General features: G+C 44.4%; 1 protein-coding gene across 3 annotated transcripts; it reads left to right on the top strand.

The window, feature by feature from the left end:
• The first annotated feature begins 734 nt into the window (after nt 1–734).
• Nucleotides 735–16,056, top strand: LOC125289673 (oxysterol-binding protein 2-like). Of its 3 annotated transcripts, none has more exons than XM_048236630.1 (15): nt 735–935; nt 1,029–1,179; nt 1,946–2,151; nt 6,930–7,183; nt 8,027–8,195; nt 8,569–8,680; nt 9,089–9,149; nt 9,561–9,692; nt 10,002–10,247; nt 10,592–10,712; nt 12,304–12,407; nt 13,155–13,250; nt 14,028–14,215; nt 14,451–14,671; nt 14,997–16,056. In XM_048236630.1, the coding sequence occupies exons 2-15, from the start codon at nt 1,031–1,033 to the stop codon at nt 15,137–15,139; spliced, it is 2,202 nt and encodes a 733-aa protein (XP_048092587.1). In that variant the 5' UTR covers nt 735–935; nt 1,029–1,030; the 3' UTR covers nt 15,140–16,056. The 3 variants fall into 3 exon arrangements, with proteins under 3 accessions (XP_048092587.1, XP_048092586.1, XP_048092588.1); XM_048236631.1 differs by having other exon boundaries at nt 736–935; nt 1,062–1,179; XM_048236629.1 differs by having other exon boundaries at nt 735–1,179.
• The last annotated feature ends 1,820 nt before the right edge of the window (nt 16,057–17,876 follow it).

The raw sequence follows: 17,876 nt of genomic DNA, 5'->3' as shown, positions 1-17,876 counted from the left end.
ATTTTGAGCACATGCACCATCACACACGGTTCAGGTCATATGATTCCTTTTTAAATGGGCCCAGTGATCCTAGTTTGCACGGCTTGTCTCTTGTGTGCGTAAGTAGTTCATGTTGTCCCGATTTTTTTTTTTTTTTTTTTTTTTTGGACATCCAATCTTGTGGATGTTCATTACTTGGCCCTAAATTATTTATGCCTTGGTAATTCTAAGCCCAGAGCTAACTAATGTACATTCATGGGACTGGCAGGTCAAATGTCTGGGTTTCCTGTGCAAACGGAGTGAGATGGAATGGGAAGTGTATAGACTATAGTGTGTGTCCTCAGGAGCATTTGTTGAGGTATGAATGTGCATTAGTCGATTAGCGAGTTCACAGGCCCTCTAGTGACGGGTCATGTACCTTCCTATAGCACCTAGACTTGAATGCACTGCCATCATCTGTTCTTCGACAGTAATTGCAGTGGTACTGTGCGGTAATTAAAACACCACCCACCCATTAATTTATTGGGTAATTCGGTGCTGCAGTCTGCAAACTTCAGCGATAAAGGGAGTACTTGAGAGAAGGAATGCGGAGTTCGTGGAGTTTTCCATTAAATGCAATAGCTCATATATTTCGGTATTTTTGTAACAGGATTTTTGCTAGGAAGACTCGTATCACTTCAGATTTGATCGCACGTCATTTTAAGTGCGCCGTCGTCACTGTGTACTTAACGACGTTTTCGAACTCCGTCATAGCGTGTTCCCTAGTCCCATAAATGTTCCATCATACTAGCTAAAGGCTCCACCCTCCTGTCAAACCAAAGGATGCAGGATGGGGCAGGAGCAGGCATTCTTCTGTCTATTTGACTCCCTCGATGAGTCAGCCCTGCTCAGTCTGGCATCCCTGAAATAAACCAAGGAATAACGTGAAGCAGGTGTTCCCCGCAGCTAGGCAGTTGGTGAGGGAACAGCACCACCTCACTAAACGGTTGCATCCACTCACTGCTGGCTACATTTTGTTAGCTAGTATCATTTAAAAATGTGCGAACCAGGGATGAGCTTGCTGCCATCCCCTACCTCCTCAGGGACACAAGTTCAGGTGCCGGGGACCCACAAAGGATGGCTCTTCAAGTGGACCAATTATCTGAAGGGTTATCAGCGGCGGTGGTTCGTCCTTAGCAACGGCCTGCTGTCATACTACAGGTAGGATAGCTGAAAAGCTATTCCAGTGCTATGCTAGTGACATAGTAATATTCTGTCAAGTTTAGGGATAGCTTGCTAGCGAACATTTCTTAAAGGTCACTAATGATTTGGGCTATTGTTAATATAATGTATTTAAATAAACACAGGGACTGCTACAGCAGTCCTTTATTGTTAGTATGCAACCTTGACTAGGCGATTTGACGTTAAGAAATGAATGCACAGGCAGTAACAAAGTTGCATAGCCTAGTGACGTCTGAGCATAAAGGGCAATCCCCAAGCCATGTTCTATAGTTTTCTTTTTTAAATGAATGTCTGCTTTTCAAGCATAGCCTACTCTAGTAACAGTTATTTACAGAACATGTGGCCGTGACCCAGACTGGTCATAGATGGATGATTGCTGCCACAGACATTTTATGTATATAGCCTAATAATACTAATTATATTCAGTAACAATATCATGTTGAGAGTAATGGTTGTGTGTGTGTGGTGGCTTGGACCTTGGCCTATGTCCATAAGCATATATTTTATAAATACATTTTTATTTATTTTTTTGTTATATATTTATTTTTATTTATGTGTCTCTGTGTGTGCATGCTTGTTGTGTACACTTGTGTGCATGCATGCAGGCAACTGAGATGGCAAGCAATCGCTTAACTCCCTTTCCTAGAAAGTAACTTTATGCTTTTGTGTGTCTGTAGAAGTAGTACTAGTTAGATGCCTCTTTTCCCTGGTGTGTGTTTGTGCGCGTGCACACCCTGTCCTATAGGACTCAGGCGGACATGGCACACACCTGTCGTGGCACCCTTAGCCTGGCCACAACGCACATCGAGGTGGGCGACCACTGCCATCTGGTGCTTAGCAGTGGTGGTCGGAGCTACTACCTGAAGGCCAGCTCTGAAGGGGAGTGTCAGCGTTGGATCTCTGCCCTCCAGCAGGCCAAAGCCAACACCACTCACATGATGCACCACTCAGGTGAGTGAAACCTTGGCTTTTGTGTTGTCATGGATAAGTGACCGTTCCAGCGGCCATCTATCTTGTAAATGTCAAGAAACAAGTGAAAACCACAATTGAACGGTTGAGCAGAAATAACACAGAAGATCAAGGACATCAATGGTATTACAGTCATGGACGTTCTATTTTTGTATGGCACCACTTGGAGGAATGACGCAGCCAATATTCTGTTCCTGACTCATGCATCTAAGGTTCTATTTGCCCTTTTAAGGCAACCTTGTATATCACAGGAATACTGCTGTAACAGATATGCATGTATGCGGCAACCATAATCTATTCTAACCTTGACTCCGGAAGCAGACATTATTTTTAGATGCAGGAAGAAAACGGGAGGAATAGCAATTCCTTTTGGTTGTTGGATTAATCTTGTGTCAGTTCCTCTGTCCAACACAGGGAGGTGCTCTAGCGACGTGTTTATATCTCACCCTCAGATTCTGCACACATAGAACATAGTGTCATAAAGCCAAATTTTACTTTTGCACACCCTATAGTCAACATATTTGGTAGTTATATTTTAAGCTTCCTGATGGTGACATTTATCTTTTGTTTGTCATTGAATTTGCTTGGATTGTGTCAGACAATCAGGGTGACAGTTTCCTGATGTTAAGCCAGTGGGAGTCAATGACATGAATTTATATTTCATGACGGTGTCCATTACCAAAACAGCAGACCAATCAGAGCCATATTTTGACTTCATTGTTTGTGTTATGTCCTCACCCATCGGTCATCCTACTATTTCTCCCTACATCTCCATTGCCCTGTATTTTGCTCTCTCTCTCTCTCCTGTCTTGCTGTTGTTCTTATTTTTCTCTCACATATCTCACACTGATCATCTATGAATTATGATGCTGTATGTATGCTATATTAAAATAGCCCCCTTGTGCATCAAACTCCACCTCTTTCATGATGACGGAAAACACTAGGAGCTGGAATGGTGGGTGGCGAGAGAGTGCTTGTGAATGAGAGGCACATAGACAAGGGGCAGATGAAGGTGACTGGAGAAAGGGAGCGAGTGAGGGAGTGGGAGAGAGAGGGAGGGAGGGAGGGAGAGGAGGAGGAGGCGGCAGTGAGTGAGTGAGCAAGAGCAAGAAGGAGAGAGTAAAAGATAGAGAGTACGGGAGGAAAAGAGAGAAAGCATTCCTCCACCCATTCATTCATCAGATTCTCCAGTGTTTGTACAGAAAGCCACAAGGATCCTCTCTCGTGAGTATTTGTTTCTTTTTTTCATTTGGATAGTCATGAAGGAGGTCTCTGGTTTGGTTTGTGGGTGTGTATGTGTAGTCAGCACACATTGGATGTTTTCCTTTTCTGTTACAGCAGAAGGAGAAATACTCTGTAGGGCCACATCATTAAAAAAATAATAGTAGCTGGAATAAATGTACATGGGATGAATTAATTATTTTCAAGATGATTGACTGTTGTGCTCGAAACGTTCCATTTCTACTGTGGGAATATGTTGATTAATTGTGTTTTGTGTGTGTGTGTGTGTGTGTGTGTGTGTGTGTGTGTGTGTGTGTGTGTGTGTGTGTGTGTCAACAAACCAGTGCCATTGGTTGTACATGCATTAAAGATGTTGTCAATACCAAATCATTTTATAGTCAAGACAACATGTTGGTTAATAGATGGTTTTATATCACAATCCTGTCAAATGAATGCACATTTTCTGTGTTAGTACAAACTCACACAGAGGACAGTGAGAGGGTAGCGGACAGTGTCCTCTATGAGAGTATGTACCAGTACAGAACATGTGTGTTTATTTGGTTTGATTCTGAGCTTGTGTGTCTCCACATTGTTTCTGTTTTACTGCCTCCTTCAGCCAACCACTCCTGGCTCTTTTCTCTGGCAAAATACATTTAGTAATTACAGTTAAGTCACTCAGCAGGATTTGAAGGGGGTGAGAACCTATTTAGGTGGTTTAACATTCCCTGTGACCATGCTGCAGCTTAGGGAGCTGCACAGCACAATGAAGACAGGCTGTGCTGTTTTTGCAGTTATGCCATTACGTCTACAGTCCTCTGGCTTGCCGGGCTGGTGCTGAACAGGACTCCTATTGTTTCATTAGGGAGTATTTAAACACTAGCCTTTACCTACATAGCCCCACAGAGATGAGGCAGAACAGCAAGAGCTATTGTAAGTACTGCAAAATTTTGAAAAGGTTTGTGGCTGCAGCTCTGGGAGTTTGTGAATGTAACCTGACCATGTGTTTCTTTGTGTGTATTTAGGGGTGTGAATGGAGGATTGAGAAAAGGGCCATGTGCTAATTGGATTTGTTGTGATAAAGTGGATAGTCTGGTCAGCAGGAGCCAACATCAGCAATCACTCCCATGTATTATCCTCTAAGTTGTATCATGAAAATAACAGCATCTATCTATCTGTCCATTTTTTATGGATTAAGACTATGCCTTTCCTCTTTCCATGTTTCCCTATATGTCTTTCCATAAACATTTTCTCTGTCTCGGTTTTCTCAGTTTCTGTTAGCAAAGGCTACTGTAGTTTAGTCAGAGATGACTCATACAGCTACCCCAGTCAGGTTCAGGAAGGTGAGAGCTCTCATCAGTAATGTGTTTTTCAATCTTGGCATCACTGTGTAAATCAACAGCCATCCCGCTCTCTCTCTTTCCTCTTTCTCCCTCTCTCTTCTCCCCCCTCCATCTCTCACCCCTCCCGCTCTCTCTCTCTCTTTCTTCTTTCTCCCTCTCTTTTCCCCCCATCCCGCTCTCTCTCTCTCTCTCTCTCTCTCTCTCTCTCTCCCCCTCAAACATACAGACCACACCACAGGCATGATTCATCCCCTGCCAGATTAATTTTCGCACTGCTCTCATTGAGACACTGGCCAGGTTCAAGGTCTGAGCGCTGGGCGGACCTGAGACACCTCAGACACTGCTGGTGTGAAACACAGCGAGTGCATAGAGACGCTCGTCCATGACGGCGCCTTTCCTTTGCCAGATTTGGGTCACAGGACCACTGTGGCAGCTTTGAATACGCTGTTGTTTTCTGCATCACTCTTGCTGTCTCTGTGTCTGTTTTTAATCTTCTTCCTCTAAGACCACACTAATCCACTTTCCCAGATTGTGTTTTATTTCTCTCTGATGTCGTTAGGTTGCAAAGTCCCCCTCAATTCTTGCTTTAAGCTCACCAAGCTAGCTGATGAGATTTTGTTGGGAAAGTTGAAAGTTATAATTAATCGGTGGTTGTTAAACAAGGTACTTTTTGATGCCATCAGTCTAAAAATGTCATCAATATCAATTTTAGCTGTCATGTTGAGTGCTGGTCGATTTGGCCAACTGAAACTGGAGTACTTGATTTTCCATATTGTTGTTTCAGTGGTGTGTGTGTGTGTGTGTGTGTGTGTTCATGTAGATCAACACCTCTGCTCCCAAATGCAGAGGCCCGCATTAGTAAAAACAATAGTGTTCATTGTTATATGATCCAGGTCTGCGGGATCCAGGTGGTGGTCTGATGTCTGATAGGCACTGTACTCTGTTACACAATGGAAAGACTATGTGAAGGCATCATTTGATGCCATGTTCAGCTGATGTCCATCCTCCAGGTCAGTGACTCGTACACTAACTGCAGGTTAAGTGTCCAGTGGCACTCTACTCATCTCCAGTAGCATTCGGTTTGTTTTAAATGGGCAGAGAGAGCAAGACTACAGTTCTCTGGCATGATTCATACTGATCAGTATTCAAGAGCATTATTAGTGTGTGTGTTCTGTGTGTGCGTGTGTGTCTGTGCGCGCGCGCCCGCGCCTGTGTGTGTGCGTGTGTGTGTGCGAGAGAAAGAGATAGAGGCAGAATTTCACCTGTGAAGTTGTTTGTGTTCACTTCCCACCATGGCAAAGTGAGTCATGTGGGTAGTGCCACTCCACAGCTGGTGTATCACCCTGCAGTTCTAATGGGGAGCTTGCAGCTCTGGCTCTATACTCTGATTGTATTGTGTAAAATGTCTGGTGTCCAAGGTTGTTTTGGATTTCTCTCTCTCCCTTTCCTCTCAGTGTGTGCTGTACTTGCTAGTGATTGCTGTGCTCTTGCAGACTCCTAAGGAAAGCAGAGGAAGGGAGGGGGGGGGCTGAAATGCGTCATTTTTTTCACCCTGTCCCGCTGCAGCTAAAAATAGGCCAGCCTGCTGATTGCGTGGGATTGCGTCTCCAAGGCAACCGTGTTTCATTCACAGAATTGGTGCTCAATGGGGTGGGGGGTGTTGGGGGTCTGCTGCTTGAATGAGAGCAGACAGTAACATGGTGGTTTTCTGCTCCTGCTTCCCAACTCAGACATTCCTCCATCTTGTGTCTTTGCTTTTTTGTCCCACATATCTGTATAATTGTGTTTACTGCAGTATAGTGATGTTTCTCTAAGCAGGCTTCAATCTCTACACATGTATATATATATAGACAAAGTGTATGTTGAAGTGCCTTCACCTAAACGTTATTGCCTGCTTTTGTGAATTCTCCAGCTTTCTCTGTTTTATACAATGATGCAAGTTGGTTAACACAATGTACAGTGAATACAAACTTCTCTGACCTTCAGTATGGCATTTAATCTGATACTCCATCAGAGGTCTGCTCTACACCAAATTAAATGGTGCTTGATTCAATTGTCCTGTGCATTGACTCCCTAAATCATCTTCTAATCGAACTAACAGCGTTTTTTTTATATCACAGTAAATCTTGTGTGTCAGTTGCTCTACTTCATATTTTATGACATTCTGAACGCTGTTGCCTCTGCCCCCTCTGGCCACAGATGACTCTGGCGATGAGGGTCCCGTCTCGCAGGCCGAGCGCACCCTGACGCAAGGCGCTCTCAAGACGCTCGCCAGCAAGCTCGAGGACCTGAGCACGTGCAACGAGCTCATCGGCAAGCACGGCGCCGCCCTCCAGCGCTCGCTGGGCGAGTACGAGGAGTTCCACGCTGCCACCGAAGGCGCTAGTGACAAGCTCAAGGCCGTCAACGAGCGCGCCGCCCTCTTCCGCATCACCTGCAATGCTATGGTCAATGTGAGTGCAATGCCACAGGCTTGATGAACTAACTTTAGCTCCATGCCCTCAACTGACCCTACCCTGCCGCAATTCTGCATTATGTACAGTGCTTCTGTCCATAGACTTCGGAACAGAGTTGGCTATGTAGGACTTTTTGCTGGCAACAGTTCCAAGGAGGCTTAGTGCAGTAAGCACTGAGTACTGCTACTAGATTCAACGTACAATTAATCAACAAGGGCATACTGTTGTTTATTCGGTTACGGTGAAGTGTTGTTAATCAACTGTGTTGCAAAGGATTATTTTGTAACACCACTCCCTTGTACAAATTACTTGAAAGGAGTTCACAGCTAGTCTAAGATCTGAGGAAGAGCTAATGTGCATTCCTTTCTCCTTTAAATCCCTGCTAAAGTACACACTTTTTTACTTTCCTGAAATAAACACATTATTGTCTCCTGGAATTGTTTTCCTCTTACAGGTACAATTTCTTGTTCTGGAGAAATGGATGCTTTTTTTCTACTTGTTTCAATTCTTTTTTGAACGAGGGTGTACCAGTTACAATGCACAGTGTCCAATGAAAATGAATAAAAACAAGTAGAATTTTGTCCATTGGATGTTGTAGATGCCAAGAGCATTGGTGAATCATCCTAAAGGTGGCTGAAATGTGGCTGAGAGGGAGATATTCTCGCGTGGCGCACCATCTGTTACCATGACTTCAGTTCCCAGAGTGCCAAAATTTCAGCGGAAGCATTCCCCATCATTTTTAATTTGGGCCAAATGCATTCATTTCTACCTGAGCGTTTGGAACGTGAGCGTGATTAAGGCTGCTTCTTCCTTCCTGTCCGCCTGGCGCGGCTCCCGTAGGCATGCCGGGACTTCCTGGACCTAGCGGAGTTGCAGAGCCGGCGGTGGCAGAGAATTCTGCAGCACGAGAGGGAACAGCGCCACCACCTGGAGGAAACCATTGAGCAGCTGGCAAAGCAACACAACTGCCTGGAGCGGGCGTGGAGGGAGGCGCCCAACCCACACGCAGGTAGAGGACACACACACATACACACACACACACACACACACACACACACACACACACACACAAGTACAGCTTCCTAGCCACACTCGGCCCAGAAGAGGTGTATTCAACCATAAATACATAAACCATATAAAATGCAACCATGCGTTTGGCCAGCTGTTTTTGCTCATTATTTCTACATATCAGGAATGACCTGAATTGACAAGTCCAGATGGCTTATGGGCAGAGGCACTAATGAGGACTGTGACCTTGTACCCCTAGGGTGTGAAACCACACACACACACACACACACACACACACACACACACTGTCTGACTGTGCTCCACTACTGTTGAATGTGTGTGTGTGTGTGTGTGTGTGTGTGTGTGTTTCCCAGAGGGGGCTGAGGGGGATGAGAGTGACGAGGATGAGAACACAGAGTTCTTTGATGCCATGGAGGACTCTCCCGCCTTCATCACAGTGACCTCGCCAGAGCACAACAAGCACAGGTGGGTCAGAGGGGCAAGAACCTAGAACCGTCAGAGTGGACCTGTGTCTTCGAAAGAACAGGAAGAAACAATGACCGCTAAATGTACCCATAAATAACCTGAATACAAGCATCAGCCTAACAGCAAAAGAGCAAGTCAGCTCAGACCTTGTAGACTGTAAAGCTTTTACAAGTGGGACCGTATTATATGACTTACAGGCTACACAGCAGTCTTTTGCTGAACCTCAAGGGCATTACTGAATTAAAACATAATTTCCCGCCTGACTGCTTTCAACATTTAGGTTGGAGTATGTGTGTGTGTGTGTGTGTGTGTGTGTGTGTGTGTGTGTGTGTGTATGCCTGTGTGTTTCTGTGTGTGTGTGTATATTATACTCTGCTACTCCACTAAACTGTGTGTGTCCCATCACAGACTTTCAAGTAGCGGCCAGAGCATGAGTGGTGGGTTGGTTACCGACTGGAGTCAAGAGCATGTGAGTGGCACCCTCACTTGATCATAAACACACACACTACCTCTTGATCATAAACACACACACTACCTCTTGATCATAAACACACACACTACCTCTTGATCATAAACACACACACTACCTCTTGATCATAAACACACACACTACCTCTTGATCATAAACACACACACTAGCTCTACCTGCTCAAGCTTTTATTTCCTGAGTCTGGTTATGGTGTATTGTCCTCACGTAAGAGGCGAGTTCACATGCTAAATATAGTAGACAAAGCACTGCAATCCAGAGCAACTGTACTGTACTGTAAATCCAGACAAGCCCTCCACCAGTGTGGAGCCTTAGCTGTTGTGTAATGTCAGCTTGTGTGTGTGTGTGTGTGTGTGTGTGTGTGTTTGTATGTGTATGTGTGTGTTTGTGCAGAACTCCTCTGACTCAGGCCAGCTGCGCAGAGCCCGACGGACCCGCATCCCTGACAAGCCCAACTACTCCCTCAACCTATGGAGCATCATGAAGAACTGCATCGGCAAGGAGCTGTCCAAAATCCCCATGCCCGTAAGCATCCTGCGCTCTCTCTATCTCTCTCTTTGTGTAAGTGAATGTGTGCGAGTCTCTCTTCTACCAGATGAATGTCAGGTCTGCAATACATTTTTAATACGTGCTATATGCATCTCTAAAATATGTATACAGTTGAATATAGAAAAGGTTTTTTCTAGTCTACAGTAAATGTACCTACAACAAAGTATGGTAAGGTATTTCTTTTCCTTTTTTGTTTCAAACAGTATCGTACCCTTTGTCCTGTTTCAAACAGTATAGTACCCTTTGTCCTGTTTCAAACAGTATAGTACCCTTTGTCCTGTCCAGGTGAACTTCAACGAGCCCCTGTCCATGCTCCAGCGTCTGACGGAGGACCTGGAGTACTCGGAGCTGCTGGACCGGGCTGCCCACTGCTCCACGTCTCTGGAGCAGATGTGCCTGGTGGCGGCCTTCTCCGTCTCCTCCTACTCCACCACAGTGCACCGCACCGGCAAGCCCTTCAACCCGCTGCTGGGGGAGACCTATGAGCTGGACCGCCTGGAGGACTACGGCTACCGCTCCCTCTGCGAGCAGGTCAGAGAGTGTGCACATCCAGGTGTAGGGGAAAAAACTCAAATGCTAAGTCGTATGCATATACAACCACACAAGCATGTTTGGTCATACACATGTAAACACAATGCTCTCTCATGTGCACACAAAATATGCAAACAAATGCTCTCCTCTCACACAGAAACATAGTGAGATGTCAAAATCCCCTTTTTTATTGTGTACTATACCATCATAATTTATTACTTAGTGTTAGTGTTTGAATGAAAGTTATCTCAAGGACTTGTCATGGATGAGATGGTGGATGGATGGTGTGTGAGTGAGTGATGCTCGTGCTGGTGATGACCTTGTGCTGATGGGCTCCTCTGCAGGTGAGCCACCACCCCCCGGCGGCGGCCCATCATGTGATGTCCCAGCGGGGCTGGACCCTGTGGCAGGATATCACCATCGACAGCAAGTTCCGTGGGAAATACATCTCTGTCATGCCACGAGGTTAGTGCTTTAATGCAGGAGTCCCCAACCTTTTATGTATCATGGACTGGTTTGGTTCCCATTTTTTTTTCACAGACCGGTGGGGGGGGGGGTTCGATGTTCTGTGTTGGGCATGCATTACTTGAAAAGAACTAGCTCCAGTTATGTATGAACAGTGAAGGTAACGAACTCTTAAAAATGTGAACTTGAATTGAAAAATATGAACTATGAAAATTGAACAACTTGAAGCTACATCTATCATGTGTGAACATGCTTAACAAAATATGGTAACAAAACATGGGAACTAAACGTGTATTACGAATATAATCAGTGGGAGCCCTGTGCTTGTTTCCCTGCAACAAGAAGGTTCCATCTGGGGGTGATGGAAGACAGTGACACCCTCTCTCTCAGTCTCTCCCAAAACCCCCACTACTGTTTGAAACATATCAAATACACCCCGATCCACTCGTCGTACCCACAAATCAAGCTTGGCTTTAAATGCAGCGACTTTATCTGCCAGTTTAAAGACAGTCGTCATTCTCCCCTGCAGTGACAGGTTGAGGTCATTAAGCAACCAATATGTCACACAGGTAAGCGAAGTTTTGACACCCAGCCCTCATCACTAAAATGTGCAGCTAACGGTGACTTTTTTTTCTGTAAGAAATCTCTGCAGCGGCTCTCGCAACTCAAACACTCTGGCCAGTGACCTGCAACCAACCAACTTGGATAGCGTACCACGGTGACCCATTCACCCTCTCTAACAACTGTGCCTCAATATCCTCTGACAGATCATCAATTCGCCTATGGACAGTGCTTGCAGAAAGCAGTACCTGAGCTATTTTTTTAGCTGCAGCCTCCCCAAGGAGTTCATTGCACAAGCCTTTACCAGCAGGCAGAATGAGCTCTTCCCCAATAGGAAAGGGCTTCTTAGATTTAGAAATCCGACTAGCCACTATGAGGCTTTTAGCGCCAGCCACGTTCACCCGATGTGGTTGCTTTTCGCACTAGTTTTTGTCCTTCTTGCTCATGCGTTTCTTACGCTCAAAGAACTCAAGGGGTTTGTCTTTAAGTGTAGGATGCTTGGACTCTAGATGTCGAATTATCTTTGAATTATTGCGCAACTTATGCAAATACCACACATAAAGGACTTGGTGCATCGAAAGTCACGGGTCTCTGAAACCATATTTTAAATATGACTCGTCATATTTAAATTATTGAATGACCCCTTCTTTTTCTTTGAGGTATCTGGCTCACCATCGTCAGTGGGTATTATTGCGAATGTGACATTATTGCAAATTAAATTGAGTTTATTTAGTTTGCATGCATTTTTTTTAAACTCTTGTTGTAGGCTACGGCCCGGTTAGGCCGCGCCCCGGTGGTTGGGGACCGCTGCTTTAATGGATTCATTTAGTTGATATATATGGTGGCTATTCTGTGGATATATATAGCTGGTGTACTTTGATGCCAGAATGCTGTAAAGGTGCTTTGAGTGTACTTTAGAACAAGTACATTGCTATGTGATGTAAGCTGTGGGTCCTGTATTCAGTATTTCAAGACAATGTGTTTTGGAGCTTTTATTAATTGTCCTCTCTGTTCATCTGCCGGACTCCAGGCTACATCCATCTGCAGTTCCACTCCAGTGGTAACCACTATGTCTGGGGCAAGGTCACCTCCACAGTGCATAACATCATCGTGGGGAAGCTTTGGATCGACCAAGTAAGCCTTTCTTCCCAGAATGTGCATGTGCCTCCATATGTGTGTGTGTCTGTGTGTGTGAGAGTGTGTAGTGCATGAGCAAGACAGCATGGGTTGGCAACATTGTCTGTGTGTAGTTGCATGCGCATGTAGAATATTCTGTCACTATGGGCCCTGATTCACTTCATCGCCATCTGTCTACAGCGATTGTTTTTCACACAGCTCCCCCTTGTGGTCTGCTTGAGCTCATGCTGTTTTGTTGATGAGCTCATGCTGTTAGTGATGAGCTTTCTCATTGGCCCAGTACATGCAGCACTTCAACCACCAGCTTACTTATCCCTGGAGAGATATTATATATTATTGTGTATTAATCATGCTTAATTATAATGCACTGGGACTGGAACAGTTAAGTATTTTTAGGAAGGGCACCAGCTACTACAATTGTGCTTAATGTTGTGCACTGCTGAAATTTGACATGTAACAGTAACATAAAGAGGAAAGCAATGGTATCTTCAACCACAAACTCGGAGTGGTATATACATATACACACATATATATTTGTGTGATTTTATAAGCAAATAAATATTTTCTATGCATTACAGTTATATTACTGACATTCTCTTTGGTTGTTGAGTTAATAAGTTAAAAGCTGAGCTGTAAAAGAGCTGTACTGAACGCATAGAGGTTGTTTCCAAATCACATGCAAATCACATGCATTTGCTGATTTTTCTTCACACAGCTTTTTTATGACTTGTCTTTGGTTTTCAGTCTGGGGACATTGAAATAGTCAATCGTCGGACGAAGGACACTTGCCATCTGAAGTTCTCCCCCTACAGTTATTTCTCCCGGGATTCCCCTCGCAAGGTGAGTGAGTGTTTGTGTGTGTGTGAGTGTTTGTGTGAGTGTGTGTGTGTGTGTGTGTGTGTGTGTGTGTGTGTGTGTGTGTGTGAGACAGACACATATGATTATACCTTCACACCATCAGATGGCAGTACTGCATCAAGTACCACAACACTAAACTATTAAAGACATTTCATAATAGAACATTCGGGTTTAAAAAACAGTCTGACAGTGCAGCCCTCTCAGAAAAAAAAACAGCAAGTGCTACAGAATGCAGATCTACCCACTCAGCCAGCAGTATGCATTCCTAACATGACAGAGGTCCCCAAACCTCTCACTTCCCCTCAGGCCAAAAACAGCTATAGTTGTTGTGTCTGGATCTGAATGCAAGTGTGTGTACATGTGCTTCTGTCTCCTGGTTAAGATATCCACCTCTAACTGCCCAGCTCTGACTAACAATGTCATCCTCTCACTTGGCATTCAATACTGAGAATAGCCCTGGGGAAATTAATGGAGCGAGTTGTGGAAACAGCAACATATTATTAGGGGATTGTGGTAACATAGTGGTGAAGGGGCCGACATGAAGCAGTCTGAAAAGTTACTGCCATCATTGTTCCCTTGAGCAAGGCACTTAAACCTGAGCTGCTCCAGGGAGTCTGGTCCTGCAACTAATTGACTTCTGTAAGTCGCTTTGGGTAAAAGTGTCTGCAACATTTAATAAAGATAAAGATAGTAAACATTAGTATGACTTTTTTTCAGTCTCTCTCTCTCTCTCTCTCTCTCCTCCTTCCTGTCTTTCAGGTGACGGGGGTCGTGATGGACAGTGAGGACGCAGCCCACTACATACTGTCCGGCACGTGGGACGATAAGATGGAGTGTGCCAAGATAGTTGACAGCAGTGGCGGCGGCTGTGGGGGCCCTGACGTTCGGCAGAAGACCGTCTACCAGACCCTTCCTGCTAAACTACTGTGGAAGAAATACCCACTGCCGTAAGCAGGAATCCAATGTAGTTCTCATTAATGTTAATGGAGGACATTAAGTCTACAAATGATCATGGCGGATGATTGAAAAACTACATTTTTGCTGGCGTCCATTGATTGCATTACATTATGTAACAACTTGCATTCATGTTCTGTCCAGAGAGAGTACCAGCTGTAGCAGACCCTTCATATTACTCTCCTCTTGTATCGTTTACGTTACACTACACTCTATCGCTCTTTCCAGAGATAACGCGGAGAACATGCACTACTTCTCGTCGCTGGCACTGACTCTGAACGAGCCCGAGGATGCCGTGGCCCCGACGGACAGCCGGCTCCGCCCCGACCAGCGCCTGATGGAGGAGGGGCTCTGGGACGAGGCCAACGCCCACAAGCAGCGTCTGGAGGAGTCTCAGAGGCTGGATCGACGCAAGAGGGAAGCGCAGACTGCCATCGCGCTGGACGAAGGTGAGAAGGGGGTGAGGGAGGGAGGCTATCATCGCTCTGGAGGGGGGGCATAAGAGAGACCTTTCCAGAAGTCCCAGTTGTCCTCTTCCTGTTGAAACCTTTAGGAATTAATAAAGTTATCTATCTATCTATCTATCTATCTATCTATCTATCTATCTGTCTGTCTGTCTGTCTGTCTGTCTGTCTGTCTGTCTGCCGGTCTGTTGGTCTGACTGTCTGTCTGTCTATCTATTGGTATTCATCCATGAGCAGATCCCACTCAGATCCAGTCAAGGTCCTCAAGGTCAAGGTTGTCTGATTGCCCACCCTGCTCTTGTGCCCTTAGGCCGAGACATCGACAGTTACCAGCCCCTGTGGTTTGAGAAGAGGTCAGACCCTGACAACGGGAACAGCAGCTATGTGTACCGTGGAGGCTACTGGGAGGCCAAAGAGAGCCAGGACTGGAGCCAGTGCCCCAAGATCTTTTAGGGGGAGCCAGTACGTGCAGCGAGCGGTCATGGAGTTACTCGGGACAGCAAGGCCACAGAGAGCTGATGCTGGGCCTGCGTGGGTGTGTTCGACATGACACATAAGTGTGCGTAACAAAACAAAACAAAACACATTTAAAAACATCTGAGAACAGACTGTGTTGTTGTTTTTTTTCTTTCATGAGCTCTGTCTGTACAAAGGAAAGCTCTGTCTTGAGATCAGTCTGTACAAACACAAAGTGTGTATGGTTTGGTGTGGTGTGGTGTGGTGAAGTGAAGTGAAGTGAAGTGAGGTGAGGTGAGGTGTGCGTGCGTGCGTGAGTGTGTGTGTGCGTGCGTGTGTGCGTGCGTGAGTGTGTGCGTGTGTATGCTGTGTTCTTTTTTTTTCATTTGTGTGTGTGACAAAAAACAATATTGCATGAAAATAAGTTGTAGACGCCAGCCGTGAGCACTTTACTTAAACACTGAAATCACTGGAACCGAAACACAGTACAGGCGGCACACATGCGCTGCGTGAAGCAGTTCATTGAGAGTCTAGAATGGGTGAGTGCCTAAACCTGCCGACGCATTTCCTGGAGTGTCAGCGCTTCTCAGATTCTAGCTCTCATGTCAGTGTTAAAGACATCCTCATATCCAGTTTGATATAAGAATGTTTTCACATCATATATGGATGCAATTGTGCAATTTTCTGCCTGCAACAACATTTGCATTAGTATATCATCTGTGTTGCTGCAACACATATGAACTGTTTTGGGTGAAGTAACACAGCTGGAAAAAAACACACTGTGATTCAGCATCTTCAGTTATTTACATTTATAACACTTCACGTGAATTATTAAATGACGTCTGACATGTAATGGAATTACGTTTGATTAAGTCTGAACCCCAGGCTTCAGAAAATAAAGTGTTTAATATGAAGTTTATCTAGGTGAATTAATTTGATCTAGATCTGTAAGAAAAAACATGCCTCATTCCTGTGTTTGAGAAACATACAATCAATGACATTTCTGTAAATGTAAATTATGAAAAATGTTTGTGTACTTGAGTGTGTATGATCACTTGTTGCATTGAAACAAAAGAATTTATCCCCAGTTTCTCAAGACTATTGTAGCATAAAAATCAACCAGTGTCAGAGGCTGGCACACCAATCCTCCACTTTGAGAAATAGCAGGCTATTCATAATAATGGGAACAGAGATTCTTTGAGCTGCACCACTCTTGAGGAACTTGACTCTTTAGTTACTGCATGTTTCTCTGGAAACATTTGACTTGGGGAATCATCAGTAAATTATCACATGCTTTACACATACAGATGCCTTCAGTTTGTTCTCTCACGTTTGCATCTGAGATGCCATACAAATGCCATACCAAATCTATAGGCCAAAACTATGAACACACTTATCAACTGACTAACGTCCTATTAGAATTTTCTGTGCAGAAACTTTTGCACTATCCACCGTTTTTGCTAGTAATAATCAGACTATGCTTTCTCACATGTAAACGGGAAAATTAATTGGATATTTTATCAACAACTCATGTAAACCCCATAATTGTAATATTGTCTTATTCTGAATAAGGTCAATAGTCATAGGTAGTCATTGATGCTCACCTCACAACTCTGACTAGAAGCATTATTGCTACCCAACCTTTGCGTTTTGCTTTCTTATGTAAATGTTATTACACCTTTGTAGTACAGTATGCAAGCTGTGTCATGGGGTTAGTGCTGGCTATGCCGGTGGAGAACGGTCTCTCAGACCCACATCCAGGTAACCTATATTCACCATGCAATTTTGCAAGGAAAAGCCATGCCGGCTTTCACTTTCGGATGCACAGTATATGATGCAGACACAAGAGTGGCGTTCACCACACAGTTTGACTTAAAAATGTGAAGTTGGGTGGTTTTCTTAACCAACAAAAAACTAATTTGCCACACCCTGACAATCCCTGTAAGTAATATTACAGTGTAATATTCAGGTAAAGGTTTCTACATTTACAAAATGAAAGAGAAAACCTCAACTACCTGTACTAACATGTAGCACTGGAAGCCTATTGTAATTGCTGTAATGCAAATAGCATACATTTGCATGCCAAATAGACTACATGGTAGGTCACAAAGTTCAAATTCAAATACTGTTTGAAAAATCTGTAGGCCTGTATCAATTTACATAAGCCCTTGTGCACTTGCTGTCTGTAGCCTAGTAAGAGGCTTGTATACACAGAGGAAACCTTAACAGTGAGTCAGTAGGTTACATTAGTCAACACTACTACTTTTACAACCATAAAGTTAATTTAAAAGCACAATCTCATGCTGTCTATGGCTGGGGTACTGATGAGAATAATAAGAAATGACAGTAGGCCTATGCTTCTGCTTGTGGGCCGGGCTTGACCGTGTTCTGGTGCACAGTATGCTGTACACCCTGTCCTTTATCACTGCTACCACATGGGACACTGTGTTCTCATGAAAACGTTTTCTGTTTAGGCCACTTGAGACATATTGAAGCGAAGAGCTGGCAGTGGCCGATGAGGTATTTTGTATGTTTGCACACTAAACCTGATAAAGCAACCCATTTTCACCTTTACAAACATCAAAAGATAAGAAGCTGGGGTGCTTGTGAAAAGCCAATTGGCCTTTGAAGATGTTATTACTCATTTCCCACACACAGACTGGTGCAGTGAGCATGACTTGGGATGTAGCCTGTGTCTATGGCTTATTTTAATATCTATTTAATGTCAGGCTAT

This window comes from Alosa alosa, chromosome 24 (assembly GCF_017589495.1).
Source record: "Alosa alosa isolate M-15738 ecotype Scorff River chromosome 24, AALO_Geno_1.1, whole genome shotgun sequence".
Lineage (NCBI taxonomy): Eukaryota > Metazoa > Chordata > Actinopteri > Clupeiformes > Clupeidae > Alosa > Alosa alosa.
Note: the sequence above shows the minus strand (reverse complement) of the source record. Positions and strands in the feature narration are given on the sequence as shown.

Bases quoted from the DNA above. Each gene is read 5' to 3' on its own strand.
- LOC125289673 (XM_048236629.1), top strand. From the start codon at position 1,016: ATGTGCGAACCAGGGATGAGCTTGCTGCCATCCCCTACCTCCTCAGGG. The intron at 2,152-6,929 runs GTGAGTGAAACC...CTCTGGCCACAG, and splicing joins TCACATGATGCACCACTCAG to ATGACTCTGGCGATGAGGGT. The intron at 12,408-13,154 runs GTAAGCCTTTCT...TTTGGTTTTCAG, and splicing joins GGAAGCTTTGGATCGACCAA to TCTGGGGACATTGAAATAGT.